This window comes from Trichechus manatus, unplaced genomic scaffold (assembly GCF_000243295.1).
Source record: "Trichechus manatus latirostris isolate Lorelei unplaced genomic scaffold, TriManLat1.0 scaffold00073, whole genome shotgun sequence".
In the NCBI taxonomy this organism is placed as follows: Eukaryota; Metazoa; Chordata; class Mammalia; order Sirenia; family Trichechidae; genus Trichechus; species Trichechus manatus.
The window spans coordinates 9,363,552-9,388,487 of record NW_004444009.1 but is presented as its reverse complement, the minus strand read 5'-3'; the positions used below and the strand labels follow the sequence as shown (position 1 = coordinate 9,388,487).

General features: G+C 37.8%; 1 protein-coding gene across 1 annotated transcript in view; it reads right to left on the bottom strand.

Annotated features, from left to right (window-relative positions):
• Window positions 1–651: 651 nt before the first annotated feature.
• The window catches only part of DENND2C (DENN domain containing 2C), a 44,610-nt gene continuing 20,325 nt past the window's right edge, over window positions 652–24,936 (bottom strand). The window contains exons 9-19 of the mRNA XM_004380377.2: window positions 23,164–23,273; window positions 21,451–21,520; window positions 19,715–19,792; window positions 18,767–18,907; window positions 18,130–18,278; window positions 17,308–17,485; window positions 14,427–14,468; window positions 13,290–13,395; window positions 5,259–5,495; window positions 4,938–5,024; window positions 652–2,343 (exon numbers count right to left, since the gene is read on the bottom strand). Coding sequence (XP_004380434.1) covers window positions 2,312–2,343; window positions 4,938–5,024; window positions 5,259–5,495; window positions 13,290–13,395; window positions 14,427–14,468; window positions 17,308–17,485; window positions 18,130–18,278; window positions 18,767–18,907; window positions 19,715–19,792; window positions 21,451–21,520; window positions 23,164–23,273 — 1,230 coding nt within the window. The 3' untranslated portion in view covers window positions 652–2,311. The remainder of the gene's footprint in view (window positions 2,344–4,937; window positions 5,025–5,258; window positions 5,496–13,289; window positions 13,396–14,426; window positions 14,469–17,307; window positions 17,486–18,129; window positions 18,279–18,766; window positions 18,908–19,714; window positions 19,793–21,450; window positions 21,521–23,163; window positions 23,274–24,936) is intronic.

Here is a 24,936-nt window from a genome sequence, read left to right as displayed (position 1 = left end):
ATCTTGGGCAAATCTTTTACAAACATGTCCAGAATTCATAACACTTTACAAAAACAAAATATAACAGACTGTCTTAGTCATCTACTGCTGCTATAACAGAAATACCACAAGTGGATGGCTTTAACAAAGAGTTTATTCCTCACAGTCAAAGTAGGCTGAAAGTCCAAATTCAGCATGTCAGCTCCAGGGGAAGTCTCTCTCTCTGTCGGCCTTCTCATCAGTGTTCCCCTGGACTAGGAGCTTCTCGGCACAGGGACCCCTGTCCAAAGGACGCGCTCTGCTTCCGGCACTGCTTTCTTGATGGTATGAGGTCCCCCTGTCTCACTGCTCACTTCTTTTATATCTCAAGAGATTGCCTCAGGACACAATCCAGTCTTGTAGATCAGGCCCTGCCTTACTAATACAACTGCCACCCATCCTCCCTCATTAACATCACAGGGGCAGGTTTACAATATACAGGAAAATCACACAGTACCAGGAATCATGGCCTAGCCAAATTGATACACAGTTTTTTGGGGGACATAATTCAAACCATGACACAGACCTAGGGAAGCAGCTTCAAATTGCAGGGATAAAGGCCCCCATCCTGAAGCAAAGATCTCATATAGAGGGATGGTAAGTAATACACCAAAGTAATCCTTCTTACCCCCATTTTATACACACTGAATTCCCAATTACTACTTGTTTGTCCCCTCAGGGTTGGAGTGTTAGAAGAGACCAAATGGGGAGATGTCTGGTAGGAGCCCCACTGCGGTAAGCTGCTTGATAAACATTTTTCATAAGACATGGGCTCAGTTCTATTCCCTGGACCCACATCTATAGGAATTATATTACACGGCACCGTTCTTTACATGGTGTCTGCTTCAGATTCATGCATGCACACTTGAATGCATTGTTATAACAATACTGTACAAGTCAGTAAATTGTAGCACAATACAACTTTTAAGGTTTTGTTAAGTTTGAATAAATACTTTTTATGCCAGTTAAAACCATTAGCAGGGGTTGAAGAAGAAAACAGACTGACATTTGCCAAAACATTTACCAATGAAAATTGACTCTTGTTAACAAATTCCTCTTTCCAATGACTAATAAACTAGTTTAGATACTGAGGGTCTGCGTGGTTAAGTGGAGTGTGTCCAGGAAAGTTCATAATTCTGAGTCCAATTTGATTACAGCAAAAAGTCCAACAATTCCAGGGGAACCAAAAAAGAGTCCCATCTCAGGCACTATAGTTTGACTCCCTCATCCTCAGAGCTGGGAGGTGGCTCTGGTATGCTTCAGCTTAATAGGACTCCTTTTTAAATAGCTAAATCCCACAGAGCTCAAATTTCCATCTGCAGTACTAACCAACTTTCTCTGTATACATAAGATAATAGTCCTGGGCTTCAATACTGGCTCCTTTATATAACTTTGGGCAAGTTATTTAACCTCTTTGAATTCCAGTTTCTTCATTAGTAAAATTAAGATGCAAATATCTATCTCATAAAGTTGATGTAAGCATTGAATAAGATGACATACATACATGTAGCATAGTATACTGCACATGATGGATAATTTAAAAAAAGGTAGTTCCCATGTCCTTGAAGGACATTTTCCTAGCAACTGTAATTCCACAAAGTTTAATGTTGACACATGAGGGACAAGCTACCCAAGTGCCACATATTGTAGAGGAGGAGCTAAAAGATGTCTGCTTTTATGAAGTACTCAATACCAGTCCCAACAAGTAGAGTTTCCACATAAGTGGGATTCTCCTAGGTAGAACATGAGACAAAACACAAAAAACAAGAAAACCAGGAGCTATAGGATTATATTACTTAGCCCAGCTCAAAGAGCCCACGGGGTTAAAGCTGCCATGATATTTCAGTGATGAGAATTATGTGTGTAGGGCTAGTGTTCTCCACTTCTGTCATGCCTCTCTAGTACCCTAATCTCGGCATTTCCCTCATTATGCTCACATTTGAGCTGTTTTTTAAATGCAAAACCAACAAGTCTGTCCCCTACAAAAGGCAAGTACCTTCCCTCTAGACTAAGCACAAACACATACAATGAGCCCAAATATCAAGTAGAAAAGGCAACTTTAAAAAAAAATTGGAGGCAGAGTGAAGACAGTACTGGTTCCAGATTACTCCCAACAATCCTCCAGTGATTACTACAGCAGGAGAATCCTCCTCTGACAGCCAGCCTCACTCTGCAACCTTTTAAACTTCCAAGGAGTTTGGAGAAACAAACTTCAGGGCATCCTGACTCTCAGAAAAATATTTTCTTTGGCACATTCTCTTCTAGTTGAGATGGAGACAGTCAATCAAAGATTTCATTTCTTCTGGAGAAATTTCATTTTACTTCCTAAAAGAAGAAAAGAGTAAACTCTCATTAATTCACTTGTATTTATTGTAGATTATTTGAGGCAATGGGTTAACAACTTAGTCATTTAGAATAGCCCAGAAGTAAGCTATCGGGTGATGTGTATTCTGAAATGACATATTTTAAAATTAACCAGCAAAACCCCCAAGGGTCTAACTGTAGAGGTAGAAGAGAACTCAGACATTAGAGCTGAGAACCACAGATCCAATCCAATTACTATCGTTTACAGAGGAAATAACAGCCCAGGGCATAAATTTGTCTACGGTCTCTCAGCCAGCCAAGGACAAAGCCTAATTAGGAACATATATTTCAAAGACCAATATAAATACCATAGAATGTAAGTTCGTTGTTTTGGACTAGCCACACCACAGTTCCTAGATCCCCTGGATAATTAGCAGTTAACTGTAACTGAAAAATTACATAAACAACTGTGTTTCTTTATGATGTACAAGACATTTGCAGGAAATTCTCTTTTGCCTCAGATTTTATCCAAACCAGGTGTTTTTTTTTTAATATTATTTATTTTGTTGTTGTTTTTCAAAATATACACCAATTCAACAGTTTCTGTATGTACCATTTAGTGACATTGATAACATTCTTCACCCGTTTTTTTTTATGGACTTTTTTTTTCTTTTTTTTATTGTACTTCAGGTGAAGGTTTACACAACAAATAGTTTCTCATTAAACAGTCAGTACACATACTGTTTTATGACATTGGTTAACAACCCCACGACATGTCAACCCTCTCCTTTCTCGACCTTTTTTTTTGTTTGGTGAAAATATACATAGCCAAAGATACACCATTTCAAAAATTTCTACATGCACAGTTCAGTGACATCGATTACGTTCTTCCAGTTGGGCTGCTATTCTCACTTTAGATGAAAGTTTACAGAACAAAATAGTTTCTCATTAAACAGTTAGTACACGTTGCCCTATGACAACGGTTAACAACTACACTGCATGTCAACACTGTCCTTACTCAACCTTGGGTTCCCTATCACCAGCTTTCCTGTCCCCTCCTGCCTTCTAGTCCTTGTCCCTGGACTGCTGTGCCTCATTAATTCCATTTTGTTTTATGGGGCTGTCCAATCCCTGGCTGAATGGTGAACCTCGAAAATGACTTCATCACTGAGCTAAAAGGGTGTCTGGGGGCCATACTCTCGGGGTTTCTCCAGTCTCTTTCAGGCCAGTAAATCTGGTCTTTTTTGTGTGTGTGTTAGAATTTTGTTCTACATCCTTCTCCAACTCTGTCCAGAACCCTCTGTTGTGATCCTGGTCAGAGCAGTCAGTGGTGGTAGCCGGGCACCAACTGGCTGTACTGGACTCAGTCTGGTGGAGGCCTTGGTAGCTGTGGTCCATTAGTCCTTCGGACTAATCTTTTCCTTGTATCCTGTTCTCTTCATTCTCCCTTGCTCCCGAAGGGATGAGACCAGTGGTGTATCTTAGATGGCTGCTCACAGGCTTTTAAGACCGCAGTCGCTACTCACCAAGGTAGAATGTAGAACATTTTTTTTATAAACTGTGTTATGCCAATTGAGCTAGATGTTCCCCGAGACCATGGTCCCCGCAGCCCTCTGCCCAGCAGTTCAGTCCCTCAGGGAGTTTGGATGTGTTTGTGGAGCTTCCATGACCTTTCCTTGTACAAGTTGTGTTGGTTTCCCCAGTATTGTGGACTGTCTCACCCTTCACCAAAGATAACAATTATCGATTGCCTATTTAGTATTTCCTCCCCACCCCTCCCATCCCTTGTAACCAACAAAGGTTGTTACTTTTTGCTTCACCCTCCTTTTCTGAGTTGTTCCTCCCTCATTAACATATAAATTCACTGCCCCTCTAAGGTTCCTATCTAATCTTTCAAATTGCTGTTGTCAATTTGATCCTGTATAGATAGTTCTTAAAAGAGCATAATGCTCAAGCAAGACATTTTTTACCAGTTAAGCTAAACTACTGTTTGGTTTTAAGAAGACTTGAGGGGATATTTTTGGTTTAAGGTTTAAAGATTATCTCAGGGCAGTAGTTTCAGGGGTTCATCCAACCTTCATAGCTCCAGGAAGTCTAGATTCCATGAAAATTTGAAATTCTTTTCTGTATTTTCCCCTTTTTGATCAGGATTCTTCTGTGGACTAAAGCAAGTGTTTTTAATCTGGAGTCCATGGATGGGCTTCAGGGACTCCACGAACTTCCTAAAATTACATGCAAAATTTATTTGTATGCCGTAAATGTATTTTTTCTGGGAGGAAGATCCACAGTTTTTAAAAAATTCTCCAAGAGATTTAACCTAGGAAAGATTAGTAATCATGATATGCAAACTCTTAAGTCATGAGGGGCTAGTTCAGGGAGCTTCATCTGAGGGAAACAGCCCCATGGACCACTCTGATAGGGAATCCCAACCTCTTAGAAAGAGATGTCTTTTTCTCCAAAACACTTTGGGACTACAGTCATGGTTTCTAGTCAGCTCACTTGAGGTTATCAATATTCAGATATATTGCTGATCTGGCTATAAAGCCTTTGTGATTGAGGCATATTTTTCATGTTTTTTAGCCACATTTATCCTCCTGGAAAGTACAGCAACTCACCGAGACTCCGCAAAATTCTGTTCACCCCACTGGGCTCAGATTCAGGAATTGTTTCCAAATACTGAAGGGCCCGGACCTCAAACAAACCTATGAGGAAAACTCATGTTAGTTAAATTGCCTAACACTTAAAACTAAAAGTTACTTAAATAAAACTTGGTGTTCATTACAATGTAGTATTTCCATGGGCAAAATATTACAAAATAAATAATTATCATAATAAACAACTCATATTTTGAGCCCTTGTAGCTGTTACTTTTTTGTTTCTATTATTTTCAAAAATTTTACTAACTAGAGAGGGAGAACTTTCTGATGGAAACTGACCTTTCACCCCACTTTTCCGAAGCTCTCGATCCTGGATGAATCCTGCAAACATCTGGGTCTCCATGAAGAGATCAAGGAAGTGGCGTACACTTCGGGAGGTATGGGACTTACGGAATGGCTCCCTTTGAAATACACGCTCTCCACGCTCAGTAACAGTCATGCTCAAAGAATAATGTCCCACCAGCTCCACAAAAAACTTGACAAATGCTTCTGACACCAGAGAGTTGAGTGTCACATCTGTAGCAAGATGGAAAAAAAAAAAAAACCCTAAGTTTTGTGTATCTGTGAACATTGGCTCTGGTTATGGAAATCATAACTAAGAAGTCATACCAAGAATAAACCTAGGACTCCAGATTCTTAGCTCTCTCTTGCTGTCCTCATCATCTGAAGAAAAGCAAATGGTTTATACACTTGCCTTCATTTTCTTCCCACACATACTCTCATTAAATTATGCAGCCTGGCTTGTACATCTGTGATTTCACTGAAACTGCTCTTTCAAAGGCCGCCAGTGAGAACTAGCCAAATTCAATCTGCTTTTCTATTTTTATTCTCCTTTAAACTCTATTGCTGCATTGGTGCTGACCACCTCCTCACTCCTCTCACAACTTTCTGCTCTCCTGATTTCCTGGTTTTATGACCAAACATTTGTTTTTCTGTTCCTTCTTCTTCCTCTTCCTGAGATGGTCCTCAGACCACATCTTCTCTTCAACACACCCTTCCTTACAGAGCTAACTGACACAGAAGTAAAATCTGGCTTTATATGTTGATAATTCCCAACCTGATATGTCACCAAAATTCCTCTCTTCATTTTCCGGCTGCCTAAGAACAATCATCATTTGGCTGTCCCAGTAGCACCTTAAATTCCATTTGTTTACAAATCATCATTATCAGGTCCTTTTTGGAATTTGGTAGAATATAAGTCAATCAGATAACAACATGTCTAAAACAACATTCATTACATTTCACCACCAAATCAGTTTCCCTCTCAACCTTCCCATTTCATATAGAACCATGATTATTCCATAATAAATAATTTACTGAGTGCTTAAGATATGCCAGGCAGGTAGGGTTACAGAACTGATTAATGTTGCTATCAATAAGTTGTACACCTGTAAAAAGTTGAATTAGCAAAAGTTGTGTGATAGATATATTTACAACAATGACAAAAAGAAAAAAAAAAAAAAGAGTAGCTGCTGAAGCTGCTTATGTACAACCAAACACCTCATGGGATTTGGTTCCTTGGTTTGAAGGTTTAGGGTCATGGTTTCATGGAACATCCCAGTCAACTGGCCTAATAATGTGTTTAGTGCTTCTGTTCTACCTCTAAGTTCATTGTGTAGTGCCTGGAGTCTTAAAGGCTTGCAGGTGGCCATTCAAGGCACAACAATTGGTCTCTATTCTCCCAGAGCAACAGAGGAAGGAGAGTCAGGAACAGGAGGAGAAAATGGAATGTGTGGCTACTTGTCTCAATGAACAACTGTCTCCTTTGCCATGAGACCAGAAGAACCAGACAGTGTTCAGCTACTATTAGTGAACATTTTGATCAAAGAGTTTATAGAAGAACTCTGACAAAAGGGGGGGAAATGCGGAACAGAATTTAAAATTCTCATGGAATCCAGATTTTCTGGAGCCATGGAGGGTAAATGAACTAAAACTATTGCCCTGAGATAATAAAAAAATCCTTAAACCAAAAACATCCCCTCAAGTCTTCTTAAAACCAAACAATAGTTTAGTTTAACTAGTAAAGAATGTCTACCTTGAGCATTATCTGCTTTTAAGATCTATCTATATGGGATCAATTGACAATAGCAATTCAAAAGATTAGATAGGAACCTTAGTGGGCAGTGAATATATGTTAATGGGGGACGAACATCTCAGAAAAGGTGGGTGAGAATGGTTGCACAACTTGAAGAATGTAATCAATGTCACTAATGGTATATGTAGAAACTGTTGAATTGGTGTATGTATTGCTGTGTATATTCTCAACAACAAAAAAATAAATAAAATAAATTATTTTAAAAAAAAAAGACAAGTAACCTAATTTTAAAAATGGGCCAAGGAATTGAGTAGACATTTCTCTAAGAAAGATATGCAAATGGCCAATAAGCACATGAAAAGGTGCTCGATATCATTAGTCATTAGGGAAATGCAATCAAAACCACAGTGAGATACCACTGCACTTCCACTAGCATGGCTATTTTTAGAAAAGCAAACTACAAGTGTTGGCAAGGGTGTGGAAAAGTTGGAAACCTCATGCATTTCTGGTGAGAATGTAAAATGGTTCAGCTACCATTTTACATGGAAAAGTTTGATGGTTCCTCAAAAAGTTAAATGTAAAATTACCACATGACCCAACAATTCCACTCCTAGGTATATACTTGAAAGCAGGGACTCAAAGAGATACTTGTACATCAATGTTCACTGCAGCCATTGTCCATCAACAAATGAATGGATGATACAAAATGTGGTATTATATATACAATGGAGTATTATTCAGCCATAAAGAGAAATAAAGTTCTGATCAGAGTGAAGGAGAATGAAGAACACCAAAGACACAAGGAAAGTATTAGCCCAAGAGACAGAAAGGGCCACATAAACCAGAGACTTCATCAGCCTGAGACCAGAAGAACTAGATGGTGCCCGGCTACCACCAATGACCGCCCTGACAGGGAACACAACAGAGACTCCCTAATGGAGCAGGAGAAAGGTGGGGTGCAGAACTCAAATTCTAGTAAGAAGACCAGACTTAATGGTCTGAGACTGGAGGAACCCCAGAAAGTATGGCCCCCAGATTCTCTATCAGCCCAGAGCTAAAACAATTTTCAAGGCCAACTCTTCCGACAGGGATTGGACTGGACTGTGGGACATAAAGTGATACTCATGAAGAGTGTGCCTCTTAGCTCAAGCAGATACAAGAGACTAAATGGGCAGCTTCTGTCCAGAGGTGAGATGGGAAGGCAGAGAGGGTTAGGAGCTGGTTGAATGGACATGGGGAATCAGGGATGGAAAGGAGGAGTGTGTTGTCGCAGTATGGGGAGAGCAATTAGAGTCACATAAAAATGTATGTATAAATTTTTGTATGGGAGACTAATTTAAAATGTAAACTTCATTTAAACTACAACAATAAACAAAAATTTAAAAAAAAGAGAGAAATGAAGTTCTGAAACATGCTACAACATGAACGAACTTCAGAAAGATTATACTAAGTGAAATAAGCCAAACACAAAAGGACAAATATTGTATGATCTCACTGACATGAATATCTAGAAAAGACAAATGAATAGAGACAGAAAGTAGATTAGTGGTTATTAGGGCCTGGGTAAAGGGGAGAATGGGGAGTTATTGCTTAATGTATACAAAGTTTATGTTTGTGGTGATGAAAAAGTTTTGGAAATAAATAGTGGTGATGGTCGCACAACATTGACGATATAACTTAATGCCACTAAATACGCATTTAAAAATGGATAAAATGTTATATATATTTTACTACAATAAATAGAAAAGAAAGGTATCATTATGTGCTTGTCTTTTTTTAAAAAAAAGATATACCAGGCACTGTATTAAGTACTTTTACAAACATAATAGTCCTGTGAGGTAGGTAGATATTATTTCCCTTTTACAGGTGAGGTAACTAAGGCTCAAAATGATAAAATAAATTCTCCAGGGTCATCTCATCTAGTAAGAGACTCCCAAGTCACGTGATTCTTAACCACCATGATATACTAAAATATACTGCCTCCCAGGCCCAGGGCTCAAGCCTCAGATTTGACTCAGACTCCTCCTTTGTATTCTATAGCCCTATAATCTATCTTTTTCTTTTCTCCCCTTCACAATATCTCTTGCTCTTTTCCATGAACTCCATCCTGGACTGGGACCTAGGTTTAGTCACAGTTCCACCATGAAACAGTTACATAATAGCAAGTAGCTCACTTCGCCTCTTTTGGCTTATCTTCCACATTATGTTTTGACTCTAATGTAGGTTTTTATTATATTTTGTTCAACAAACCTCCCTCTTGTTTCTTTTCTTCTTAAGTGTAGAAGCCATGGCCCATCACTGCATTTACCTTCAATACTTTTGCCCTGCTCTCTCACCCCTTCCAGTTACTGCCCCATTTTTCTTCCACCTTGCAGCAAAATTTCTTAAAAGAGTTGTTTACACCCGATGTACTACTTTCTTTCATCTAATTCTCTTTCTTTTTAAAATTATTTTTTCTATAATTTATCTTCCATTCTTTCTTTTTTAATGTACATACTTTATATATGTATGTATGTATATATGTTGTGTATGTATATGTATATTCATTCTCTGGTATATATGAATATTTCATAAGGTGAACAATGAAATCAATATCCAAGTACTCACCACATAGCTTAAAAGCAGAATATTACCAATCTCTCTGAAGCTCCCTGGGTGACTCCCTCTCTTTGATTTTTTTTTACTGTTGTAAAAATACATGTCACATAACATTTGTCAGTTCAACATTTTTCAGGTATACAATTTGTTGTTGTTGTTGTTAGTTGCTGTCGAGTTGATTCCAGCTCATATGGCAACCCCGTGTGTGCAGAATGGGGATTTCACAGAATGGCTCCATGGGGTTTTCAAGGCTGTGACCCTTCAGAAGCAGACTGCCAGTCCCGTGGCTATGGTGAATAGTGCTGCAATGAAAAGTAGTGTACATGTGTCTGTTTGCCTCACTGCTTTCCAGTCTCTTGGGTCCATACCTAGGAGTGAAACTCCTGGGTCATATGGTAGTTCTATGTTAACTTTTTGAGGAATGCGAACCTTTCCACAGAGGCTGTACCATTTGACATTCCCACCAGCAACGGATGAAGGTTCTAATTTCTCCACATCCTCGCTAACATTTGTTCTTTTCTGTTTGCTTTTTCTTTTTTTTATCTTAGCCATCCTAGTGGGAGTGAAATGATATCTCATTGTAGTTTTTATTTGCATCTCTCTAATGGCTAGTGAAGGAGCCCTGGTGGAGCAGGAGTTCAGTGCTCAGCTGCTAACCAAGAGGTCAGCAGTTCGAACCCCCCAGCTGCTCCACAGGAGGAAGATGGGGCAGTCTGCTTCCGTAAAGATTTACAGCCTTGGAAACTCTGTGGGGCAGTTCTACTCTGCCCTATATGGTTGCTATGAGTCGGAATGGACTCGACTGCAAGGGGGTAATGGCTAGTGAGAGGAGCCCTGGTGGTGTAGTGGTTAAGTGCTCGGCTGCTGAGAGGTTGGTGATTCAAACCCACTAGCCACTCTTCGGGAGAAAGATGTGGCAGTCTGCTTCCATAAAGATTACAGCTTTGGGAACAGTGTAGGGCAGTTCTACTCTGTTCTAAAGGGTAGGGTCGCTATGAGTTGGAATCAACTCGACGGCAGTGGGTAATGGCTACTGACAGTGAGCATCTTTCATGAGCTTGTTGACCGCATTTGAATATCCTGTGTGATGAAATGTCTGTTCAAGTCCTTGCTCATTTTTTGATTGGCTTCCTTGTCTTTTTGTCATGACTCCATCGCAGTGGTGTCATTCCTCACTCTCCAAAAGAGGGTGACCATTATTTGGAATTCTATGTTTATCATTCCCTTGCCTTACATTATAGTTTCACTGCACAAGTATGTAATCCACAACAACACATTGTTATGTTTGGTACGTCTTTGAACATTATAGAAAACACTGTATTCTTCTGCAACTTAATGTTTTGTTCAGTATTGTATTTTTAAAACTCATTTTTAATGCTATAGTTTCCTGTCAATGGACAGTTAGGTTGTTTTTAGTTTCTGCTATCACATACATTGCCACTATCAAAATATTGTACTTGTATTGAACACGTATAAGAGTTTCTCAAGGGTATATATTTAAAAGTTGAATTGTTCGGATGTAGGGTATGCACATCTTTAATTTCCCTAGCTAATGAAAAACTGTTTTCCAAAATGGTTTAACTAATTTACACACTCTAAGTAATACTTGTTGCTAGACTTTTAAATTTTTGCCAATATGGCAGATGTCTCATTGTGGTTTTGATTTACATTTTCCTGATTCTGATGAACTGCATTCTCTTACATGTTTATGGGCCTTTCACATTTCCTCTTCTATGAAATGACTACTCATATCTTTCCCCCATTTTTCTATTGGTTTTTTCACCTTTTTCTTACTAATTTTTAAGCAGGTCTTTATAAATTCTAGATACTATTCCTTTGTCCATCATATTTTATTGCAGAAGTCTTCACCCAGTTTGTGGCTTGTTTTTCATAGTGTCCCTTGATAAACAGAAGTTTTAAATTTTAACACAGTCAGATTAATTGATCTTTTCCTTTATGGTTTGTGCTCTTTGTGCCATATTTAAGAAATCCATCATCGTCTCAAGGATATAAAATATTCTTTATATTCTTTTCTAAAAATGTTTAAAGTTTTGCTATTAACCATTTAAGTCTTTTATTCACTGGAACTGCTTTTGTGTATAGGGTGATGTCTGGATCTATCTAAATTTCTTTTAATATAGAAAGCCAATTGCCCTAGCATCATTTATTGAATAGTTCATCCTTTCCCACTGATGTGTAATGCCAGCACTGATGCAAATCAAGTTTCCATATGCATGTGAGTTCTCTACTCTTTTCTCTATTTGTTCATTCCTGCACCCAAACCAAACTATGTTAATTACTATGACTTTATAATTAATCTTGATGTCTGGCAGGGCAGGCCCTTCAGTCTTGTTCTTCTTTTTCAGGAGTGTCTTGGCTATTCCTGGCCCTGTGTACTTGCATTTATGTTTCAGAATCAGCTGAATGGCATTCCACTTCTCTCTTGAACCCTCTCCAGTCATGCTTTTCTTCCTACCACTCCACTGAACTTGCTGTTATCAAGGTCTCCAAAGCTTCTTATTCTCAAATCCAATGGCCAATTCTTAGTCTTCATAGCATTAGACACAATTGTTTACTCTTTCCTTTATGAAATACTTTCTTCACCTCAGCTTCTGTAATATCACACACTTTTGGTTTTTTCCCTACTTCACTAGCTGCTCCTTTGTTGGAGCCTTCTCTTCCCAACAGCCAAATGTTAGAAACGATACCATTCTCAATCAAGCCAGGGCTCAGTCTTTAAATTTGTTCTTTTTTATCTGTATTCACTTTATTAGGTAACCTCATCTAGTCCTATACTTCTAAATAGCAACTTCTCAATGTATCTCTGTAACCCAAATCTTTCCTCTGAACTGCAAATTCACTCACGTATATAAACACCTACTTGACATTTCTAGTTGGGTATCTGCTAGGTATTGGGCATCCAGTAAGTATTTCAAACGTAAAATACAAAACTAAACTTTTAATTGCCTTTCTAAACCTGCTCCTTCCCTTATGTTCCCATCAGTAAATAGCCTTAGTTTTCTCAACTGTAAAGTAGGGGTTAAATAAATAATGATACCTGTTTCATAAGGATATTACAAGGATGAAATTATACGTATGTAAAGTGCTTAGCCCAATGCCTGGTACCTAGTAAGCACCCAGTGAATATTATTATTCACCCATTTATTCAACAAATACTTACTGAGTACCTATTTAGTGAATACTTATTTTTATACTGTTTAAAGTATTGGGGATGAAAAACTAAACAGACAAAGTCACTGCCCTCACAAAGCTTACAATCTAGCTCATCAGATGGTAGGATGAGCCATGAAGAAAAATAAGGCATGGAAGGAGGATAGGGAGTGCTGGGTGAATGGGCACAATTTAAATAGGATGGTCAGGAAAGGCCCCACCGAGAAAGCAACATTTGAGCATGGACCTGAAGGAGCAAAGGACAGAAGCTATATGGATATCTGGGGAAACAGTATTCCATAAAAGGAACAAAGCAAGTTCAAAGGTTCTGAAATGAAAGAGGGCCTGGCATCTCTGAAGGTCAGCAAGGAAGCCAATTATACAATTCCCAAGGTACAGGCAATCTAACACATCTTTTGTATATCCAAAAGTGCTTAACAGGGTGCTGAGCATCCTATAAATATTTACAGCTTTGACCCTAAGTCCTTAGCTCACTTGTCTCATACCATGTGAAAAATTCTGCTCCTGAGACAAGATTTCATTTCGCTCTTCCAAAATCTGCATCAAGGCAGCCTGGAGTTTAGGTGGTAGAATTTCATCCTCATCAGATACCTTAGGAGAAGAAATTGAAATTTCACATGAGTTTTGAGGAAGAATGTCTCAACCATGAACTAGTTAGGTCCCAAAATTTCACAGTGGCTTTGTACATTTTTTGGCTAAAGAATCAGTCTGAAGTATCCTTCCCTATGTTGAGCATGATGTTTATGGTTATATATCTCAGCCATAAATATGAAAAAAGTAAATAATATACTTTATAAACTTTTCTGAGTCTTAAATAATACTAATAACCAGCATTTTTCCTCCAAATATCTCTCGCCAACAACTCTCATGCTATATTACAAAGATCATCCCAAATAAAGGGTATCTGAAATGTGATGAGCTAATTGACTTTTAAAAAGAGACAAAGTCCTAGGGAACATTGTTTCCACCTGTGTTTCAGGGCTTACAAACCTGTGTACAGGTTATATATGACAAGTTGCTCTAAGAAGGCTTTTCTAACTCTCCCTTCCACTTCAATATCCAGGATAAATGACCACTTTCTTCTTTTTTGTCCTCACTATATGCCAGAATCAACTTGACAGCAACGGGTTTGCTACCTTGCGCAAATTTCTATTATTACCATTTCTAAATGTTTCTAAGTTTATTGCTTATGTCCGCCCCCCACCCCACATTAGACTATGAGGCCTGAGAGCTCATACTGTCTCTAACTCATCTTTAGGTTCTGACTGCCTAGCAGAATATCTAGAATTAATAGGTGTTTAATAAACGCCTGTTAAACTTAATATAATTAGAGGCTTATATGTCAACCCATCTGGACTTGAAGGGTGGGTCACCTCTTTTGAGAATGACATTTATTCTGTTTCCTCTTTCCTTCCTTGGGACAGGCAGCTACAAACGCAAGCCAAAATTTTCAGGTCAATCTTGTATGACTGGCCACAGTGTCAATTCAATTAAGTATATATGGAAGCTAAAAGTCTTGCCTGAGTCATCTTTTCTAAGTACTTTCCCATATTTTCTGTCTAATTATCTACAGAGAGACCTTTATCCCCAAACGTGACGTAATCACCTCATTTGTCACTCACCTCCTGTAAGAACTTGTCTGCACAGAGATCAACTATCAGCACCTATGGGATAAAGGAACCAGGCAAGTTAAACCAGAGACATTCACAGAGAAATATCTTAGGCACTGCTAGATTAGGAGGAAATTTTTATTCTTTTAAGCAATGGGATTGTTTTAAAATTAATTAAAAAATTTGTAGCCATTTAAAAGTTAACACATTAACAAATAAATTGTAAGTTAAAAAAAATGGTGTGCACATCTATAAATTAAAAGCAACTTAAAAAAAAAACACATCGACCAAATGCAATGTGTGGACTTTATTTAGGTCCTGATTCAACAACAAAGTATTAAAAATTTATGAGACAACTGGTAATGTGAACACTGGATTTTGCTTATATTAAGAAATCATTATTAAATGTTTTAGGTGTGATAACAGTATTGTGGTTATGTTAAAAATGCTCTTATGTTTTAGAGATTCATATTGTAATATTTACAGATAAAATGATGTCAGGGATATGCTTCTAAATAGTATAGGAGAGAGGAACAAATTAAGATAAAGACAGGTCATAAACTGAAAAGTACTAAAGTAGGGTGGTGGGGACATAAGGGTTCATTTTACTCTTGTCTACTTTTATATATGTTTGAAATTTTCCATAATAAAAAAGTTTTAAAAAATGTTAACCCAGCAGAGTAGTCAGGAAGAATAGTCTTTTCAATAAATGCTGTTGGGATAGCAATATATTAAAAAAAAAAAAAAAAGCTTGATTCCTACCTCACACCATAGACAAAAAGCAAATTCTAGGTGGATTCAGAACTAAAAGTGAAACACAAAATAATAAAGATTCCAGGAGATAATATAGGAGGCTATCTTCATGAAGTTGATGTAAAGAAAAACTTAAGTAGCTCACAAAATACATGAACTATAAAGGGAGAGACTGACAATTTCGACCACATTAAAATTAAGAACTTCTGTGACTGAAAAACACTATTTTGAAGAGTGAAAATGCAAGCCACAGACAAAGGACTGGTATCCTCTTACAAATCAATAAGAAGGTAACAATCCAGTAGAAAGATGGGCAATAAATTTCACAAGATGATATTCAAATTGCCGATAAACATATAGAAAGATGCTCAACTTCCACAGTAATCAAGGAATGTAAATCAAACCACAATGAGAATACCACTACACACTCACCAGATAGGCTAAATTATACACACTGATGATAACAAATGTTGGTGAGGAAGTGGAGCAACAGGAACTGTCACATACTGCTGCTGGAGGGAGTTGATATTGGCATAACTGCTTTGGAAAACACTTTGACTTTACTTACTGAAGCTGAAGAAATGCTTATACCATGACCCAGCAATTATACTTCCAAGTATACTCGTAGAACTGCATACATATACATACCAAGAATCATATGCAACAGTATTCATAACAGCATTGTTTGTAATAACCCTAAACTGGAAACAATTCAGTCCATCAACTATAGAATGGATAAATAATCTGTGGTACATTCACATAATGGAATACTATATAGCAACAAGAATGAACAAACTAGTGTTACATACAGAAACATGGATGAATCTTACTTACATAATATTAAGCAAAAGAAGCTTGGCCAAAAAAATATGTACAGTATGAGTTAATTTATATACAGTTTAAAACCAGGCATAACTGGGGGTGGGAGTAGGGAAGGGAATATTGATTAGAAGGAGGCATGATGGGGGCTTCTGGAGTGCTGTAATGTGTCCATTCCGTTCCAACTTTGGTTACACAAATGCTCACTTTGACATAATTCACTGAGTAATAGATTTTATTTTGGGCACTTAACCTATATGTGTGTTATATTTGAAACAATTTTCATAAGTTAACCCAAAGTAGTTTTTGTGTTTGACTTAAACAAACATAAAAACTACCCTTCAGAAATAAGGCAAGAATGAGCCCATGGTTCACTACTTTAAGTAAGATATAACTTTGGACTCAAGTGTATTATAGTGTTTTTCTCATTTAATAAAAAGGTCATAATATATTAATAATATTAATATAAATTACTGACAACTTCAGCACTCATAAAGATCATGTGTTTTCATTTGTCAGTGCACCAATCTTTTCCAAAGGCAGAATTTTATATAGTTGTAAATCAAAGTTCAGAATAATTTATATGCTTTTTTCTACTTACAAGTATTTTTCATATCACTACATAGACTGAAAAATTATAATTGTCTCACACCGTACCATCAACTTAACATGCCACACTTCATCTTCTCTCTCCACTGTTACTTTTTTTCCCCAATTTTTTACTCTTATAAATAATTTTTAGTCAATATCCTCAGGCATATAGTTGTATCATTCTTTTGGATTATTTTCCTGGGACAGACCCCCAGAAGTAACATAATAGGTCAAAGGACATTACTGACAGTCCACTGTGTGCCAGCTATGATACTAGGTGCTTTATTGCTAATCATTATGGAAACTTGCAAGGTAGTTATTATTATTCCAGTTTTACAGATAAAGAAATTTAGGCTCAGAAAATTTAAGCAAGTTGCTCAGGGTCACACAGCTACTAATTACAGAACTCAGAATTGAACCCAAATTAGTCTGCCTCCAAAGCCTGGGCCCTGTCATCTGTAACATACTGCTTATATGAAGTGAACTGCCAACTTGCTTTCCTCTTTCATTATACCCTTGCCAGGACTAAATATTTGTATTATTTTTAATATGTGAATAGCTAAAAGTAGTAACTCATTGTTATTTTAACTCTTTCATAACAAAAGGTTGAACATGTCCCATGTTGATTGATTTTTATTGCAACCTTTTGAGAAATAATTTTTTCAGTTATCAGACGTGAATGCACTGCCAACCATCCCAATGCTTTGAAGTACCATGTCTCTCATCTCACCTCTTCAATGGGTAGGTCCTGAAGCTGTGGTAAGGAGCAAGACAGGATTCCAATTAGGAACGGAGTAGGTGAGCACACAATGTCGATCATAGATGCTGGCAGGACTGGGATGTAGGTATGCTGCCATGTGAATGGATACAGCGTGGCTACCACAGCATGACCACATTTTGACAAGGTGCTAGCCAGAATAGAAAGCAAATGGCATAACATACGGTGGAACACAGAAGGCCTTTCAGATATTATATTTTAAAAAATTATAAATCAATACCTGTTAATGATCATAACAACTCTGTGATTATTCATTAATTTTTAACATTCTATTTAAAATTTTAGCTTACTAAAAATGTTTAATCTCGACCCAGCTTTGCCACAATTTATCATGTTAAAAATCAGTGTATTTAGAAAGGCAATATCAGTTTTTAACAACAGTTTAGGTGAAATACATTTTGAAAAGTAAATTTATTGTGCCTCAAAAAAGTCATTGCTATAGCCTAATAGCCTAATGCAAATGACTTTTGGACTATTTACTATTTGGAATTATCCATGTCATTATTCTACTTCATACGTAATTGACAGACTGATCCTACATTTTTTAAATATGCCTACAATTTTTTAATAAGTAAATTTAGTGTGCCTCAAAAAAGTCATTGCTATAGCCTAAAAGCCTAATGCAAATGACTTTTGGATTATTAACTATTTGGAATTATCCATGTCATTATTCTACTTCATAGGTAATTGACAGACTGATCCTACATTTTTTTAATATGCCCAAAGAACAAGTAAAACACCAGTGTGAAGTGAAATACTGTACTTATTTCTCACCTTAGGCTGTTGGCAACGAAGATTACTCTCCGCTCCAAAAGGAGAGAGGCACAGACCCGGATGAGATGACACACACTTAGGCACTTAAAGAGACATTCAAAATCAACATGTTCCAACCGGGAATCCAGTGGTCGGCAGAGTTCAATCGACTGAAATGCAAGAATTTCAGTCAGGGGAGCTGATGTTGAAAAAGAATCTAATGACAACAATAATGGATCCTGTCATTCTTTTACAAGATAAATAAAAGAAATAGAGTCTGCTACAAAGAGATTATGAAGCTGTCTACCTGAATCCCCAAACAAAATATTTTTCTGCTGTAAATTTCTGATAAAATCTTTTATCCCATCTGTCAATGGTATGTATAACCTTCATTTATCACACTGAAATCATCATTATGAGGGTATTCAATCTGTGTAAGCTAGAAACTGTTGGTTCCTGGGTCTAGGATCAACTATCTCACAGAGCAATTGGGCATCTCTGCAGTGGTTTCTGGGATTAAGCCAAATTCTTCATAGTTTACGGAAAAGGAAAGATGTTGGGAGGCTTCTGGAAGCTCTGCCTATTAGGATGATTTTATGGAATCTACCAAGCCTGCTTTCTAGAGGTTATCAAACCTTTTCAAAATCCACTAACTTACCCCATCTCCAGCCCCAGGGAGGTAGCTCTTAACTGTGATGGTGCATCCAGGAGCTGGGAAAGGAGCTTCCATGACACTTCGCATGAATGGGTGAACCAGGGCTGGAGACATTTCTCTTCTCTTCTCTACTTCATCCAGAATCTACATGCACAAAATATTTTATTATGGACTCAGATAAAAAAAATCAAAGAATTCTATCAAAGGAACTGCTAATGTGTTGGTGCACAAACTCGCAAATATCGGAAATACCAACTGAATTTAAGACAGATAAGCTTCTGTGACCAATAAACATTCATTAAAGGCATCGCACCTCTTGGGGGTGTAGTGGGGGTATCTTGGGATTCCAAGAAGTTTCTAAAATAGGTTATCCACTTTTTTAGGGGGGGAGCCCCTTTTCAGTTCTTTAAGGACTTGAGACATAGGCAGGGGCAAAGCAGATGGCATTGACAATGATATCCTGCAACTTAGGGTCTGGGAAAGATTAGGAGATAAGGTAGAGCTTAAGGCTATACCCTTCTAGCCGAGAGAGTTTTAGCAAACTTAATAGATGATTATATGGCATCAGCAGCTGGATTAGAGATCTACAGATCTACATCTAAATTTACTCCTCCATGCTTGTCGTTCCTAATCTATTAATGGAGAACCTTTTCTAAGGTCTATGCCATTTAATGTTGTTTGGTGCAAGCAGTTTGCAATTAGCTGCTAACCTAAAGGCTGGTAGTTTGGACCCAGCCAGTAGCTCCGTGGAAGAAAGCCCTGGTGAACTGCTTCTGTAAAGATTTCAGCCAAGAAAACTCTATGGAGCAGCTCTACTTTGCACATCTGGGACAGCCATTGGTCAGAATCAACTTGACAGCAACACGTTTGGTTTTGGTTTTTAGTGAAGTCATTAGAAACAATAACTTCTTCAGAGCTCATTTCTTTTCATAGAGTTCATTTTTCACTCACTTTTGAAAAAAGGTTGAAGCAGCCTAGGCGACTAACCACGCAGTATACCTCGGGGAGTCGCTTTCCTTTGCCTTCTGGCTAAAAGAAAAAAATAACAAAAGTCACGCAAGTCTTTTCTAATTTGGACTATTAATATTCTTTTTTTTCTTTTGTGTTTTATTATTTTTCTTTTTTATTTATTTTTATTGTATTAAAGAAGCTATGTTAGCTGTAAACAGTGAGAGCAAGGTGGGACTTAGCCATAGAGCACTTCAAAATAGAGGAGTATGATTTTATTTATTTATTTTTGTAATAGAGAAAGAAACTGCTGATATAGTGGCTAGACATCAGTCTGGGTAGATTTGCAGAATGAAGTACAGTGAGCCAATCCAGGGATTTCTGAGGGTTTCTTCTCCGTAGGTGCCATTGTTCCACTAAACCTAGAATAGATTGTACTATAATTTCTAGCATGCCTCCCATCTTTCTGTGTATTATTTTTATTTTTATTATTAAAGTTTAGAGCTCAAGTTAATTTATACACATACTGTTATGTGACACTAGCTGCAATCCCAATAATGTGACAGCATACTCCCCCTTTCCACCCCAAGTTTCCTGTGTCCATCCAACCAGCTTCTGTCCCTTCCTGCCTTCTCATCCTGCCTCTGGACAGGAGCCACCCTTTTGGTCTCATGTATCTGCCTGAACTAAGAAGCACACTCTTCACAAGTATTATTTCATGTTTTATAGTCCAGTCTAATCTTTGTCTGAAGAGTGGGCTTCGGGAATGGCTTTAGTTCTGAGTTAACAGAGCACCCAGGGGCCATGGCTTCGGGGGTTCCTCTAGTCTCATTTAGATTATGAAATCTGGTCTTTTTACATGAATTTGAGTTTTGCTCCACATTTTTCTCCTGCTCTGTCAGGGACTCTCTGTTGTGCTCCCTGTCAGGGCGGTTATTGGTGGTACCCAGGCACCATCTAGTTCTTCTGGTCTCAGACTGATGGAGTCTCTGGTTTATATGGCCCTTCTGTCTCTTGGGGTAATATTTTCCTTGTGTCTTTGGTGTTCTTCATTCTCCTTTGCTCCAGGTAGGTTGGGACCAATTGATGCATCTTAAATGGCCGCTTGCAAGCTTTTAAGACCCCAGACGCCGCTCACCAAAGTGGGATGCAGAACATTTTCTTAAACTTTGTTACACCAATTGACCTAGATGTCCCCCAAAACCATGGTCCCCAGACCCCAGCCCCAGCTACTCTGTCCCTCAAAGTGTTTGGTTATGTTCAGGAAACTTCTTAGCTTTTGGTTAGACTATTAATACTCTCTTAAGTACAGAACAGGAACCAAGGTTGTTCTCACTGAACACACAGAGAGAAAGATGGGAGGCATGCTAGAAATTATAGTACGATCTATTCCAGGTTTAGTGGACTAGTGGCATCTATGGAAGAAGAAACCCTCAGAAATCCCTGGATTGGCTCACTGTACTTCATTCGTCAGATCTACCTAGATTGATATCTAGCCACTATATCAGCAGTTTCTTTCTCTATTACAAAAGTAAATAAATAAAATCATACCCCTCTATTTTGAAGTGCTCCATGGCTAAGTCCCACCTTGTTCTCACCGTTTACAGCTAAGATAGCTTCTTTAATACACAGGTCAGTAAGTAGCCCTCAAACCCATCTAGAGATAGTGTTTCTGAAGTTCCTAGTCTGACCCTACTGCTCCTTGACAACCCTGCTGGTAGTATAAGTCTGGTACTTACCAAGAGCTTCTTACAGTAACCAAACCACCGGCTCCCATCTTCACCAGTCAAGACAAAGGAGAAAGTTTCACTGAAAAAAAAGTTAATAGCTATTTTGAGACCCAAACAATCACTCATGACATTCTTCATGGGAAAAAAACTATTGAATATTAGGGTCCAGCAACAGTTATTTTATGATCTAAGAGAGAGTATTAATATTACATTTATTGCAAATCACATTTATTCTCAGGGAGAATGTCCAGGCCTTAAGAATATCTCACCTTGGACCAGCGGGACAGAATAGGTATCAGATGAGCCTTTGATTTCATTGCCTCCATTTACTTTCTTATTTATTCACTCTAACTGTTAATCAGGACTATTTTCCCTTTGTTGAATGTTCAGTTTAGTCAAACATATGGGTAAGCTATAAAGGATTTTGATAAGCCATTTTCCCTTTCCAAATTTTTATATTTTGTTCTGAGAGGCCACATGAACAGTGATAGGCAAAGGATTATACCTTTAGTATATACAAATCAATAGGAAAAATATCTACTCCTCATTAGAAACATGGGCAAAAGGCACATAGATAATTTACACAAAGATCTACAAGATGCCCAAGAAACAAACTCAATAATCAAAGAAACCCAAATTTGAACAACACATAAATATGTCTACATATTGCCAAAAATAAAGATTGGAAGAGAATATGCCAAAATAGTTACAGTGATTATCTCTGGATAATGAGATTGCCTATTATTTCTAATATCTACTTTTTACTCTTCTGCATTGTCCAAGTATTCTAGAATGAACATATATAGCCTGTTAGGGGAAAAAAGCCAATCACAGAGTAGCCAGGGCAACGTGAAAGAAGCTGCTTATGAGGTTAACAGTGGAACTGCCAATATAAGAGCATCAGGATTGATGGGTAAGAGATAAACATGGCAATCCGGCTAAACTGGTTATGAGACAGCAGCTTAGTCTGAAAGCAACATGATGTAGAAGGGCAGAGCTACTTAGGCAACAGCTGAGGCTATTATCCAGCAGGTCATCAGCATGGGATATGATTCACATCATCAAGTTTTTTAGCCTTAAATAGGATCATCAATAATTACAATTTTGAACAAAGCAATTATCTGTTTACAAACAGGACTCAAGAGATGATAAGGACTTAATAATTTAAAGTGGTGATTTCCTCTAGATACTGGGGAGAAATGCTTTAGGACTTTCCCTTCTCAATATACCCAGAAAAATCTACTCTCCTTCCCTTACACCTTCCAAACTGGAGCCTCCCTTTGTACAAGTTCTACAGGAAACCACACAATGAGGGCTGTGGCTTCTTCTATAAACTTGAAGGAGAAATAAGACGCAGACATTGTTCTGTTTTACCACTGTTCCCAGGTCAAGTCCCAAAGTCCAAATCCTTTGTTCCTTTTCTGTCCACTTAGGAGCATTTCTGATTGTAGATAAAGTGGAACTATTTTTCCTGCAGAATTGGCAAACTAAAGAGACTCGAAAATTTGCTTTCCCTCTGACACTGAAATTATTTACTGTTTTTCTTTTCTGAGCCCCACGTAGGAAATGTTCTAAATCTGTTTCTTCCTTTCCTCCCACTGCATCCTTGACCTGCCACAGGGTTCACTTGGGAGTCACTGCTGGCTCTACCCATTTCTCTAATTTTCTGAGTCTACATTTGAAGTTTCAACAAACAGAAATCACATAAAATAGCCCATTTACCTCTTGAGTTCTGAGGTTGGCATCCAGTCCTTTGAATCGGGAAAACAAAATTTTGGGATAACTTTGAGCCTCTCCTCAGTATCTCTGGATTGCTTAAAACCATGATCACCCTGAAAAAGAGAATACTACAGGTGACTATTTTCCGATGAAAGTGGAAAATAGAAATAAAAAATTCAGCTTGGTCTCAGGAATAGTGGTCTCTGATAAGCCTGAGTAGCTGTCTTGGCATGGTTTGGTACTGCTTAACAAAACAGGAAGGCCAGGGCCAGTGATCACTGAAGATACACTAAGAACAAACTTATTAAGAATAAAGAATCCTATTTTTACATAGAAGTCGTACCTGTGGAGATCCTACAATCTGGCGTGAGAGAGATGACTAGAAATAGTTTCTTATCTAGAGGCAGAATCTTAATTCAAAGTTTGCACACTAGTGGGAACCCAATATTGTCATGAATCGTGGGACAAAAAATAAATCCAAATTCATTCTACAACACAATGATAGCAAAAGCCTAGTCAGCTTAAGACACTCTGATCAATAACCAAAGCTGTTTTGAAAGGCAGATGAATATGATTTAAAAAATATACTATTTTTAGAATCCACTCCATATATAATCATTTCCCTTAGCATATAATCTTTGCTACCTAATTATTGGTTTGTGACTTCCTATAAAATTTTAGCATGAAAGACCCTTTTGAAGAAGTCTGGTATTGCACTTTAAAAGATGGTTTAAATTTAGTTAAACCAAAAGATTTTAGAAATGAGTATGACCTGTCCTACTTTAAAAATGAGCAGATAGTAAGTCTAATTACCATACTGCCTTCAATATGCCTGCTAATAAAGATGATCTATTCTTTAACTCGATGTCTAAAATAAAAAATGCAGCCATTCTGGGTCAGCTGGGTATCAAGATCTTCAAAAAGAAAGAAAAATATATATAACAAATTTTTAGCTGTATCAGATTCTTTTTTTTTTTATACTGGTAAATGATTCATGATCTTCTTCATTCAAGGTTTTCCACAGCAGAATCAATAGCGGCTCAGTCAGCTCTTTCCTTCCCTAACTTACAGGTGCCTGAGGCACTAAGATGCTAAGTAACTTGCTTAGAGACATCCCTGAGTCACTGCCAGTGTCTGCTGGGTTCTTAGCTGGTTCTGAGCTCATTAACTCAGGCTGTGCTGAAAATAGATTCGACCTCAAAATTTCCCTCTCCAAATATAAGACTGATCAAAAACAGGAAAAAAAAATTAAGCTCCTCTTGATTGGGAAATCTGATTACTCAAGACTATCTGAATTACATTATTTTAGACTTGTATGGTCCTGTTTCACTCAACAGTGCTGTAGCATTATGCTTTCAGGCTACATCGAGAAGTTTTATAAGAAAAAAGACTTGTTGATTTATTCAGTGTAGGGATGTTTTGAGGTCACTGTGTTTTCTTTGTGGGACCCATGCAGGAAATGTCTCTAAGACTCCAGTACAGCTGTGCTTCACTATAGTTGTGCTTCACTAGCTTTCTCAGCGAAACACGTAACTCAGGGATCAGAAACCCAAAGTCCGAAAGTGGCAGATAAATGAGAGAACACGTCCTCATATAAAGGGATTACTCCTTAATTTGCTACATAATTTTTTTTTTTTCCATTTCAAAAATTTTTTTTACATACACATTTAAGTGACATTGACTACGCTCTTCTGATTGTGCTGTTATTCTCCCTTAAGATGAAGGCTTACAGGACAAAATAGTCTCCCATTTAACAGTTACTACAAATGTTGCCCT